Below are 13400 nucleotides of genomic sequence, written 5' to 3'. Positions count from 1 at the left end.
TACTACCGAAGATGACTAAAGGGAGCATCCATAGTTCGTGGCAGTCAACCTCTGAAACCCAGGCACGGGAGGCAGTATCAGGCAAGACCTCTGAGACAGGGTTGCAGGGCTCCTATAAACAGGATGCTGGGCTAGATGGACCACTGGTGTGCCTCAGCAGTGCTCTCATGTTCTTCAACAATTGCAGATCAAGCATATACTGATCTCTTTCATGAGGCAGGGGAACATCCTCATCTGGAAAGAACTCTGCAGTATTGGGGATGACATTTGCAGAGGCAGCAGGAAAAGGGACTGCGATTTAGGACCCAACAACACAGGCAAGAAGACGACACTACGGGTTTTAAATAAGTAAGGAAAGGGCTTCCCCATCACTAGCTTAACAGACCCAGCGTGGTCAACCCCTGCACCAAAGCCAGCTGTAGCCAGACATGTAGGGAGACAGGCACCAGAGACCCCATACAACCCACGACTTGCTATAAATGCTGAATCCACATGATAACATCCACTTAACTAGATGGTGGCAGTCTCTCACCTGATGCAGAACGTCCAGTGTCACCGGATAAAAAAGGTTCTCCACAATGATCCGCAGGACGGGGCTCTGGCCAGCCATGGCCATCCCAGCATCGACCACCGCAGCAGAGGCAGACAAGGCCAGGTTGCCGGAATGAACCGAGTTCACAGCCTGCAAAGCTGCCTGAGCGCGCTGGGGGGCCAAAGGGCATGGGGGGTTAGTACAGTGGATCCTGAACACACACACACACACATATAGATTTTCCACTGGGCTCCTGGTTTTCTTCAAACTCAAAGCAACAGCACACAGAAGAGCAAAGAGATGACTGCTGCTTTAATGGACCAATGTCTTGCCAGAGGAGGCATAGCTAGGGAAAACAGAGCCTGGTGCAAAATCTGAGTTTTGCGCCCCTCCACGACCAAAGGCTGCCCTCCCTCACTATGATCAAAAAACAACTTTTTGTACCAGGTCATCTCAAAGTCACCATGACGTTATAGAACATGCCCCAACTCACAAATCTGAACACACCCAGGGCTCCCTAGTTTAAATGATGCTGGTTTTTATTTGGTTTTTTTTTTTTTGGGGGGGGGGGGGAGAATCAGCATCACTTTTAGTGTTGTTTAGCCCAGATTCTCCTTTTAAATCCACCTTAAAGGGAGACTCTGGGCTCCCTTGTTTAAACAATACTGAAAGTGATGCGGGGGCGGGGGGAGATCCACCTCGAAACAGCATCATTTTCAATGTTGTTTAAACTAGGGAGCCCAGATTCGCCTTTTAAACCCCCCTTAAAGGGAGAATCCACCCTGAAACAGCATCACTTTCAATGTTATTTAGACTAGAGAGCTCAGATTCTCCTAGAGAACCCAGATTCTACTTTTAAATCCACCTTAAAGAGAGAATTTGGGCTCCCTAGTTTAAACAACATTAAAAGTAATGCTGTTTCAGGGAGGATCCCCTCCACCCCACCTCTCAAACAGCATCACTTTCAATATTGTTTAGACAAGGGAGCCCAGATTCACCCTTTAAATCCACTCAGTCAAGGGAAAATTTGAGGGTGCCTGTCAGGGGAACAATGTTTAAGTTAGCAGTACCAAAATTTCAGGCTATCTTCAGGAGACTCTCCTGATGATACCTCCCAGGTTTGGTAAAGTTTGATTCAGGGGGTCCAAAGTTATGGGCCCTCAAAAGGTAGCCCCATCTACTATTAGCTCCCATTGGAAACAATGGGGGATGGGGCACCTTCTTTGGGGGTCCATAACTTTGGACACCCTGAACCAAAAAGTGTCGCTTGACGATATTTTGAAATTTTGGTGCCACTACCCTAAAAACTGCGCCCCCTGCCTGCCAACAAAGTAAAAACACTAAAAATATCAACAATACATTTTTTGTATTGCTCTCTAGAATCTCAGGAAGAGAAAAGGATTTCCTGACCCATTGGAGATGCAAGGCTTGAACTGGTGTGCTCTGCCATTGAACCATTTCCCTCTTACCCATGAGTTTCTTGGGGCCATTACTGGGTCAGATCTAGCATGGCAATCTGTTCCTCCCTCCCCCACCACTTTGCTGGCTGGATTTTTCCTTAGAATTAGCATTCCTCTCTGCAACTAGTCTGAATTACCCACTGAGACCGTTCATTTCTCTCACTAACCAGTCTAAGCTGTGCTGCGGCTTCATTCCTAGGAGCACGAACAAGATCTCACCCATTCCCTCCGTAGCATTCCACACTCGCAAGTCAAAAAATCCCATATCTGAGTGGACCAGTGTATGTTTGCACAAAAGTCCTGGTGTCCACATTTGGTAACATCAGTGCCCTCCTGCAGGAGCCTGGAGAACAAGAAGGACTCGTGCCAAGCAAGCAACGCTCAGTAGAGAACCAAGCATAACTCACCGCCTGATTGGGAGAATTATCAGTCTTGAGCTCTTTGTGGTTGGAGAACTGGATGTAGATGGCCTGGCTCCGGAGAACTGGAGTGACAGTCGCGTAGTAGCTCACCATCGTGTTAGCGGCTTCTTCAGTGTTCATTTCTATGAAAGCCTAGTGGGGAACAATTTGTATCGGCTCAAGGAACTCCCAGCCCCCGTGCCAGACTGCAGAGGTCAGAACCAGAGGAGTGGAGCTTTTAAATTCCAACAGATACTGTGTGACTCACACAGCGCAGCAGACTCGAGCAATAGCACTGCCCCCCCCCCCATCATTTTGTGATGTACAACCGAAGAGATGCCTGCATCATCTGACAGCTGCCAGAGGGGACCATGCACCACACCCTGTTTTCAATGATCTCCTAGAGGCTCTACATTTTAAGCAGTACCTTCACTTCCAGTCTGTAAATCCCTTCTGCAGTTTACAGGAGGACACCCTATGTAGTTTCTCCCAAAGGAGTGAAGATACTCAGCTGAGTCTTTGCCAAGAACGTCCCACTGGATACCTACCATGAAGGGGTCTTCTACTGTATGGTAGGAGACCGTCCTGCTGGGTTATTCTCTACCATTGGTCAGAGAGGCAGGAAAGATGCTTTGGTCACTTCCTGTAATCAGGTTGCAGCCATTTTAGTCCCAGTATCTTGACTGGCCGAGTAACAGACTCACCACATGAAGAACAAACAACAGCAACGCAACCAAAACCATAACAGCCTGAACAAGACACAAGCTAAACATTCTAAAGAAGGGACCAAAGCCCAAATATATATATGACAGGCTCTAACGGAAACCAAGAAGCACATTTCCGGAAAGGAACAAGACCGAGGGAGGGTCAAGACGCTCTCCTACCATACAGTAGAACGACCCATTGGATACTCACCGTGAAGGGGTCTTCTCCTTGGTGGTCGCAGGCCATCTGGTTGGGTTGTTCGCTGCCCTGCGGCGAGTAGGCAGGAAAAGGCTCTTTGGTGACTTCCTGTCAGGTGTCCGTGGTGGTGCCGCCCCAGAATCTGACTAGCCGAGAGTAACAGTACACGGCAAACGTAACAAAAGTACAATATACAACACCACGGCCCAACATACCATGAAGGAAACGAATAATCCCGACGAAAAGTGGAATTCAAAGAGCCCAACAAAGAACAGGCTGAACTGTAAACGATAAAAAACTGTAAAAGCTGGATATTTAGAGAACACATTATCGGGTCAGCAAAATCCGGGTATTCCCAGATGAGCCATAATCACCAAGGAGGAAAGACCCCTTCAATGAGTATCCAATGGGTCGTTCTCCCTGGTGGTAGTGGCCATCTGGTTGGGAAACTTCCTAAGCAGCCCCCTGAGAAAAAGGGAGGGTTCGGTTACTCCCTCGATAATGTGTTCCAGTAGAATGGGCCTCCCAAAGGAAGCCTGCACGGCATCAATGGATGCCAGTCTATAATGTTTAACTAATGAAGAGGGTGGAGCCCCTGCTGGCCGCCCTACAAATCTGTTCAAGGGGAACGCGCTTTTAAGGAGAGCTGCATTGGCGGCCGTGCTCCTGGTGGAGTGGGCTGTAACTCCGGTCGGCATGGGGAATCCCCTGGCCTTATGGGCCTCAAGGATGCAGGCCTTAATAGTAGAGCTGATAGAAGCAGCCGCCACAGGTTCGGCCAATCTGGGCGGGCTGATGTTAGCAAGCAGAGCCTCCGATTTGCGGAGTTTGTTTAGTACGTATCAGAAAGGTCTTGAGAGAACGCCTCACATCCAGGTGATGCCAACGGCGCTCTCTGGGGTGTGTGGGATTCGGACAAAACTTTTTTTATTTTTATTTTTTGTCAGAACCACCTCCTGCTGCAAATGGAATTTAGATGCCACTTTAGGTCTAAAGCAGGGGAAAAAGCATAAATTTGGATTAGTTGACATGGCTCTAATCTCTAATACCCTTCCAGCGGAGGTTATGGCTACCAGGAACAAAAGCTTCATCCTAAGTCATTTTAAATGTATGTGCTCTAACAAGTGGGTTCAAAGGAGGGTTTGGTAAGGAGCGTCTAGCACCCCATGGAAGGAAACGCTCCCAGGTGGTGTAGGAAGCCGCGATGCTGCTGTACTGGCCGTGTTGGGATCGGTGAGAAACCCCTTTGAGAATTTTTAAGGTGTCTGGGTGCCTGGTGAACCGTCCCAGGTAGAACCGTTGCAGTAAATGGCAGCTACCTGACGCACTTTAGGGTGGAACTGGCTCAACCCTGACTCAGAAACCTGCTCTGCAGGAATTCCAATATGTACAGCAGGGAAGCTTTAACTCAGGGACCCTTCTTTTTTCTACGGCACCACCGCACTTTATAAGCCTTCCAGGAGGAGTCATAAATTCTGATTGGACTTTCTTCTAGCGAGCTAAAATAGCCTTTATGACCCTTTTAGGATAACCCCGCTTCTTAACAGTCTCCGCTCAAAAGCCAGGCGGCTAGTCTGAAGACCAGCCTTTCGGGCCGGGATGTAGTAGGGGCCCTGGGAGAGCAGGTCTGGCAGTTGGGTGGTAGAACCTAACGGTGGTGTGGACAGACAGCTGTTCTTAGTACTGAGTACCAGGACCTCTCCTGGAGCCAGTTCGAGCTCCCCAGTATGAGGATTTCCTCCTCGCTCCGACTCGCACAACGGTGGAAGTAGTTCAGAAAAACTTGGATCGGGGGAAAAACATAGAGGAACCCTGCGACCCAGGGAGCTGAGAGCGTGCATCGGTCGCTGTCGTCTGTGAATGGTGGTATCTGGTGAAGAATACGGCCTGATCTGAGCATTGAGGAGTGATGCAAAGAGGCGTTCCATGCGTCCCGCCATCCCGGGTCGTTCCTGGATGGTCTGGAAAACTGCTGGAGTTCAGCTTCCACTTGCTTGGAGCTGGAGATGCGTGGTCCGGGCTGAGCCAGTCGGCTTCCGTGGTTTAGTGAGCCTCCGAATCGTGTTAAACCGGCTTCAGCAGGGGATGCAAGATTCTGTTCCGCCCATGAGATCACACGCGAAAGCTTCTCTGTGTAGGGCAGAAAGCTGACCTGGAGCCTCCCTGATGATTGACATGGCACTTCCTTGGCCCGAGAGATGTTGTCGGCGTGAAGCACTTACGCGCTTCTGCAAGAATAAGTTGCTTGAATGATTACAGGGCCCATCATATTGCTCTGACCTACTAGAATGTTGATCGAAGCTGAGCCTGGCAGCTTGATCAGGAGCCCCTGAGCCAGGTGGTGGCTCAGTTTGGCACCCCAGCCGGACAGACTGGCATCCACAAGGATATGGATCTGTTAGCGAAGGGGCGAAAAAACTTACCTTTGTAGGAGGTTGAGGTGGGTGGTCCACCATTTTAGACACAAGGGGAGACGGACTGCTGTGGGGAGGCTCAATGATGCGCATCTGTCTTCAGGAATGATTTGCTTTGCATACCAAAAGGCCGTAGGAAAGGGCCTGTAGAGTGCCTGGCGTGGGTCTTGACCCTCATCTGTATGAGGTCCATTGCGACAGCAAAGCGGCTCCAGCAAGCTGGCAAGTTGTAGTAAGTTGGAAGATTTTGCCCGGCAGAAGTGCGCGTAAGACTGGTCTCTTGGATTTTCTGGACTTTTACCCAAGGTACAAAGGGAGTACAAATGGACATGTCTATCAATGCCCTCTAAGTAAGTTCCATCTGTTGGGAAGGGGCCATGGAACTCTTGCTCACGTGGATGACAAAATCCGATAAGACATTCAGTTGGACCCTTTCCACGCCTCTGGACAGCTCTGTATTTCCGGGATCAAGATCTGATGAAGAAGGTTGTCGAGATACGAATAGATATATACATCCCTTGACTGGGCGGAGCAGGAAATGATAGTGCACCGTATCAAGACTTTTCGTGGAAAACTCAGGGAGATGTCGCGCCATGTCCACTGGCAAGAGCTTATATGTACTTGGAAAATGGAGGTCTGCTCATCGCGGACCGAGGAAGCCGGCTGATGAGCCAGGTGTATGGGTACATGGAGGTATGCCACCTCCGTCCAGAACCAAAGGAGGTGATCATGTCCCCTCTCCTGATGGCCGCAACTGCGGATCTGATGGTTTCCATGCGTAAAACCTGAATTTGGCGCGAGAGATGACGCATTGACATGTCTTTAGCTGAGGATCGCCTCTGACATCCCTCCCCATTCTTTTTGGGGATTAGTGAAAAAGTGGGAGCACACCCCCATCCCTTTGGTTGGATATTTTGGTACCGGGTTCTATGGCTATTCTGATGGTAAGTAGTTGTTTGACAGCCAGCTTTAGTCTGTTGGCTTCGGGCCTCTCCTTGCCAATCGGGGGGATGAAGGAAAGGAGCCGAGCGCCGACTGGAACCCTGGCGCGAAGTCACGCATACTTGTTGTTATTGGTCCAGAGGCGCCGGTCCGAAATGGGTTTGCAGCTCTAGTTGGAGCTGCGTAAAATCATTAATGTCTTACAGAAGGACGACCGAGGCTGCCAGCCAGTCTGCTTTATATATTCCCGCGGATTGCGGGAAGGGGGCCACGAGAAATGATTTGAGGGGCAGGTTTTGCAGAAAAACCTGGGCCTGTCTCCTGACGGACCAGTGCGCATAAGCTTTCTATTTTATGGTCCTTGGTCTCCACTCAGGGTCTTATTTTAACTCTGGACCCAAATAGAGTCCCTCCTCAGTAAATCAAAATCCAGCCACCGCCTGTCTTAGATAGGGTGTCAGCCCTGCCAGGGGGCTTAAGGCCAGAGCAATCTTTCACGTGAGACTGGATGCCTCTAAGACATGGAGTCCTAGAGGAGACTAGGAGTGCGCATCTAGGGTGGCATCAGCTGGGAAGAGGGAGGTGGCCATGACTACCCTCTCCATCCCCTCTCTAATGCCTTGGCACCTCGGGTGGAAATGATGCCTAGCTGAAGGCGCTGGAGCCAAAGAATGGGAGCTGTGGGGATGGTGGCTGCCGGAACCAGGATTTTTTTGCTGCCATAGTCGCACCATCATGAACTCTGGGCGGGAGACCATGTTCCACCTTACGCATCAATGGGGTCTTTAACATCTCCTCTCATCCGTCTCCGAGGAAACCAGACCCCCTGAATGCAGTGAGGAGATGGGACAGATCACAACTAGAGTGGGGTTCTCTAATCATTCTCAAAAATTAGTCTGGAGCTAGAGTAAAGCTACTTGTAGACTGGAGGGAAACCCTCTGTTTGGAAGCGGGGGGTGACTCCATTCATTCTTTCTGAACTGTGGGCAAAAGATCTCTGGGAGCGGAAAATGAGTAGCCCTGATCCTCCTAAGGAAAGATGTAGGAGATCCCTTTAGGGCAGCCCTTAGTGGGCTCTGGACGTGGCAGGAGCATTGGGATCGCCTCGCCTCCTCAGAGACCCTCCCAGTTCCAAAGTTTCGACATTGTTTCTTGGCCTACAAAGCGGTGTGGGATAATTGTTCCACCGTGAATTAATCTGTGGCTCTGGTCTGCCTGAACTGGTAGTGAAGCACTCTCCCCTCAGAAATGCTGTCTGGAGTCCAGGTCTACCTCCCCTTCTACTCAAGTACTTGCATCATAATCAAAGCAATCTGATTCTCCTGCAGGACCCTGGAAGGGGATCTGCGTCTGCTTGTCTGAGGGGAGGCACGCAGCATTTGCTAAATGCTCCACTAGCCGACTGGTCTATGGAGCCCCTGTAGTAAAGTGAGACCAGTTGCTGCGGGGAGAAGCGCGCTTCCAGTCTGGAAGAGCAGAGATATGTTCCCAAGCGCCGCCTCCCCCGTCATGGCACTCCCGCTTGACTCGACCTGCAGCGAAGTTTCCTCAGACAGCTCTAACAAGAGCTGGGTGGGGAAAAGGCCTCGTGGAAGCAGCAGACATCAAAGGCGGCGGAGGCAGAGGGCGATGCCTCTGGGCGCTGTTTCCCTGAACGGTGCGCCGCCGACGATCCGGCTCTCCCCTGTCCGCTGGTCGCAGTCGCATCCGCCCGCTTCCCCGTCCTTGTAGAAGGGCTCCCTGGCGGAGTGCTGGGCTGTCTTCCCTCTTGCGCTACGACACAAGGCCTTGGGCGAGCGAAATTTACGCCCAGCCCCACGGCTGTTGCGCCCAAGAGTTTCTCCCTGAAGAGTCTCCTCACTATCAGCCCAGGCGGCTGTGTGTGTGGAGAGACTGGACTCTAGTGGTTTCTACCGCGATAGGTAGAAAGGACTCCCTTGGCGGAGAAAAATGGCGCCGACGCCGCAAGCTCTTCCTTCCCTCAAGCCAAGAAAAAAAGGCGGGAACACAAGGGGAAGGAAAGAGGCTCAGTCAGCACGCAGAACAAAAGGAGTCGGAAAAAAGCGCATCAAACGTTACATTACACTGCACACAAGGGAATCACAAAAAACAACAACACAGGGAAGAAAGGTAGCTTTGTGAAATCCAGCCTAGGAGCCTGTGGATAGTGCTGCCTACTCTGACCGAGGCAGGAAGATACTGGGGCGGCACCACCACGGACACCTGACAGGAAGTCACCAAAGAGCCTTTTCCTGCCTACTCGCCGCAGGGCAGCGAACAACCCAACCAGATGGCCTGCTACCACCAGGGAGAAGACCCCTTCACAGTAGGTATCCAATGGGTCGTTGAACTGGCTCGAATGGGGACCTAGTCAGGGCATCCAGGACCGCATGTAGCCTCCACGATGGGAAACGATGGGCTACCAGGGCCTGGGACTGTTGAACCCCCTTGAGAAATCGCAGGATATCAGGGTGCCTGCTCAAGGGACACCCTTGTATCTCGGGGACTACGGTGGCTAATGCCGCCAGGTGGCGAAGTAGGGTGGAGCTCCGCAGCCCAATGGTAAATCCCTCCTGCAGGAAATCCAGAATGGAGAGCAGAGCAGGAGACTTGGGGTCCAGTTGTTTTCTCCTACACCACCTAACAAAAGCCTTCCATGAGAAGTTATAAATCCCTATGGTAGACTGCCTCCTGGCTGCTAAGATGGTATCCACCACCCTCTTAGAGTACCCCTTCCCCCTCAAACCCCTCCACGTGGTCAGTCTGAGCCAACCGGGATCGGGGTGTATGAGAGGGCCCTGGGACAGGAGGTCTGGGACTGATGGAAGGTGGAAGGGGGGGACTTATGGAGAGTTCCTGTAGTACCGAGTATCTTCTGGGCCAATTTGGAGCCACCAGGATCACCTCCCTCCCTTCCATCTGGAGCTGCTGGAGCAGCTTCTGAAAAAAAGGCAAAGGTGGAAAAGCATACAGAAGTCCATCCGGTCACGGTGCGACAAGAGCATCTACTGCCGCCGTCTGGGGATGCTGGAATCTCGTATAGAAAGTTGTGAGCTAAGCATTCACGGGTAACACAAATAGGTCGACCGCTGGTAGGCCAAATCTGCCCACAATCTCCCAGAAGATCTGCGATTTGAGCTTCCATTCTGCATTGCAGACCTTGGACCTGCTGAGCCAATCCGCCCACGTGTTCAGATGCCCTCTGATGTGCTCTGCTCTGAGGGAAGCTAGGTTGGTCTCTGCCCAGGTCAGTATCCTGAGAAACCCATGGTACCTGTTGTACCAGTTGCACATCCTTGGTGGCCCAAACTTCCAACCTCAACCTGATCAACAGGTCGTCGAGATGGGGTGGATGTAGACCCCAGACTGCAAAGGAAGGCGATCGGCGCTACGAGGACCTTCGTGAAAACCCTGGGCGCTGTTGCCAGACCAAACGGAAGAGCTACATATTGGAAGTGTTGGTCCCCGAGGGCAAAGCGCAGGAAGCGATGGTGAGCTGGATTTATTGGGATGTGTAAGTACACTTCCGCTAGGTCCAGGGAGGTGAGGAAGTCGCCTTGCTGTATTGCTGCCATCGTGGACTGGAGGGTCTCCATTCGGAAACGAAAACGGCGGAGGTGGCGATTCACATGACGCAGATTGAGAATTGCTCGGGCATCCCCATTCTTCTTGGGGACTATGAAAAAAAAAGGGAGTATACTCCCTTCCTCACTTCCTCCGGAGGGACTGGTACTATGGCCGAGAGAAGATGCTCCACTGCCTGGGTGATTCTGTCCCTCCTGACCGGGTTGGTACCGATGAGGGAGGGAAGGAACCTGTCCCTTGGCAAAAACCGGAATTCTAGAGAATAGCCCAAGGAGACAACCTCCTGGATCCAATGACTGGAGTGGGGTTCTGTCCAGTGGTGGGAAAAGAACAGAAGACGCCCCCCGATCGGAATGTCCATAACGTCATGCTTTGTTGGTGTTGCTGGTGGACTCAGGTAAAGAAGACTTGTTGAATCGCTGCTGCCCACGAAAGGACTGACGCTTCTGAAAGTTTCCTGGAGTCTGCCACTCCTGTCTCCTCGAGTCACAGGTGGTCCGAAAGGAGGAACGAAATGATCGAAAGGCAGGCCGGGGGGCTTGTCTGACCTGACATAACGTGGCAAAACCTTCCCCTTGTCCTTGGTGGTAACCAGGATCTTGCCTAACTCAGGCCCAAAAGGGATCCCTCCCTGGAAGTCATAGCTAGCGGCTACCGTCTTGGAGTGGACATCTCCCTGCCATGGCTTTAACCAGAGAAGGCATCGCGCCACTGAGGACGCTGCCATAATGTGGGAAGTAGTGAGGAAGGCATCTAGGTTAGAGTCTGCAAGGAAGGATGCCGCCATAAGGACCCTCTCTGTCCCCTCCCTGATTCCCTGATCCTCGGGGGGGCGGGGCGGGGGATGATGGCCAAAAGGAATTTCAGCCACACTATGGTGGCTCTGGCCACTGTAGCAGATGGGGCAAGGATCCTAGCAGCCATGGCCATGCCTTCGTGTACCTTGCGGAGGCTGTGGTCTGCCTTCCTATCTAATGAGTCCTTTAAGTTTCCTTCTCCATCTCTATAGACTAGGCCCCTAGAATGCTGGGCAGACACCGGGCCATCTACAAGGGTTTTTTTTTTACCATTCTATTTACGTGGTCAGGGACCAGGTACAACTTCCTAAAAACTGGTGGAAAACTCCTATTGGCAGCAGGATCAACTCACTGCTTTTTAAATTTACGCTCAAAGGACTTGGGTAAAGGAAAACATTTTGAGGTCTCCTCTTGCACAGGGAAGATGGAAGCACTTCCCCTAGGACAGCCCTTAATGGGCTTGGAAGCCCCTGAGGAACACAGGTCCACTACTTCCTCAGAGTCATGCAACTCCAAAGCTGCAATGGTTTTGGTGAGGAGGAGGGAAACCTGCTCTGTTTTTAAAAGCCTCTGGCTCTGATCAGGCGCTTCTGGGGGCATTTCCTCGGGGTTTGAGAAATGATCCGAAAATTCCAGCTCCCCCTCATTAAATTCACTGCCCTCAGACTGGTAGGGAGGGTCCTGCCAGTCCCTGCCCCCTCTCCTGGCTCTGGGGGAACGAGATCTGCGGCCTCTGCGAACAGGAGGGGGCAGGGGGAAGGGCAGATGAATCTGCCTGGCAACCTCATCCCTGATGGAAGATTGTAGGAGCGCCACCAACTGCTGAGGAGAACAAGCGCTGCAATCCAGTGTGCTGGAGCCCGCCAAAACTCCTTCCCCCTCCCCACTCCCTCCGGCTTGTCTGACCAGGAGGGAAGACGTGGTCCTGGCTGGAGCCGCACTAGACTCGAGCGGGAGAGGCGAAGGACCTGGGACACTGCTGCAACCGTCATGCTGGCCCTGCTCACGGTGCTATCGGACCTTGTGGCTGCGGCCGCACCTCTCCTCTCTTAGCACTTCCTGACGCCCCGTACTGGGGCCGGCTGAGCGCGCACGCGCGCTCAAATGCGTGCCTGTCTGGCGACGGGAAAGAAGTCCACTGGCGGTACCTCCGGCCACCATGGGACCTTACCACGCATTCTTCTCTCCCAGCCGAGTGGCTGCATGGGGGAGAACGGAAGAGCCGGGCAGCTGCCCTGGTATTCTCTGCTGCGGAACAGCAAAATGTCTCCCGCTGAGGGGAAAATGGCTTCTGCCTGGGCAGCAGAAGCCATTGGGCGGGAAAAAATCGACCTGTGGGGGAAAAAACACTAAATCCACTTTCCACACACACAACGGATGGGGGAAAATGTGGGGAAAAACCGGCACTGACAAAAAACGCAAAGAACACTGATGCTAATACACACACTAATCACACACTCACACAAACAACTATTGAAGAGCCTGAAGCTGCACTCTCTGACAAGGCAGGAAAGATACTGGGACAAAAATGGCCGCAACCTGACTACAGGAAGTGACCAAAGCATCTTTCCTGCCTCTCTGACCAATGGTAAAGAATAACCCAGCAAGACGGTCTCCACCATCCAGTAGAACAAAGGCATGCACCATCCATGCACCGTGTATCAGGTGAGGGTAGTTTGCAGAAGGAGAATTTCCAAATGCCAGCACACGCTTAATAGTTTGCAATAGCAGTTCCGCCCAGTTTTGCCTGCAAAAGCATGTTTGGCTATCTGAGAATGACCCATTGGTTACTTACTGTGAAGGGGTCTTCTGCTGGATGCTGGAGACCGCCTTGCTGGGTATTCTCCACCTTCAGTCAGAGAGGCAGGAAAGATGCTTTGGTCACTTCCTGTAGTCAGGTTGCGGCCATTTTAAGCCTCAGTATCTTGACCAGCCGAGGAACAGACTCACGACACACAGAACAACAATGGCAACACAACCAAACCATAACAGCCTGAACAAGTCTCAAGCAAACAAGGTAAGGAAGGGCCCAAAGCCCAAAAACGTAGAACAGGCTCTAACAGTAATAACGAGGAGCACATTACCGGATAAGAGCTAGACCAAGGGAGGGTCAAGGCGGTCTCCAGCATCCAGCAGAAGACCCCTTCACGGTAAGTAACCAATGGGTTGTTCTACTGGATGTTGGAGACTGCCTTGTTGGGAACTCCCAAAGCAGTTGCCCTGTAGGGTGGCTCCAGTTAATCTCTGATAATGTGCTCCAGGACCCTCCTACCAAAGGAGGCCTGAACTGCATCTAATGAGGCCAATTTATAGTGCCTCACAAATGAAGAGGGGGAGGCCCAGGTTGTGGCCCTACAGATTTGTTC

At 51.9% G+C, this 13400-nt stretch overlaps 1 protein-coding gene across 3 annotated transcripts in view; it reads right to left on the bottom strand.

The window, feature by feature from the left end:
• The window catches only part of PTBP1 (polypyrimidine tract binding protein 1), a 76568-nt gene that overhangs the window by 26294 nt on the left and 36874 nt on the right, over positions 1–13400 (bottom strand). For all 3 annotated transcript variants that reach the window (XM_048496980.1, XM_048496981.1, XM_048496979.1), the window contains 2 exons: positions 2400–2546; positions 533–703 (listed from right to left, as the gene is read on the bottom strand). In XM_048496980.1, coding sequence (XP_048352937.1) covers positions 533–703; positions 2400–2546 — 318 coding nt within the window. The remainder of the gene's footprint in view (positions 1–532; positions 704–2399; positions 2547–13400) is intronic.

The sequence above is a fragment of the Sphaerodactylus townsendi genome, linkage group LG05 (genome assembly GCF_021028975.2).
Source record: "Sphaerodactylus townsendi isolate TG3544 linkage group LG05, MPM_Stown_v2.3, whole genome shotgun sequence".
Classification (NCBI taxonomy): Eukaryota; Metazoa; Chordata; class Lepidosauria; order Squamata; family Sphaerodactylidae; genus Sphaerodactylus; species Sphaerodactylus townsendi.
This window is presented reverse-complemented; position numbering and strand designations above follow the sequence as displayed.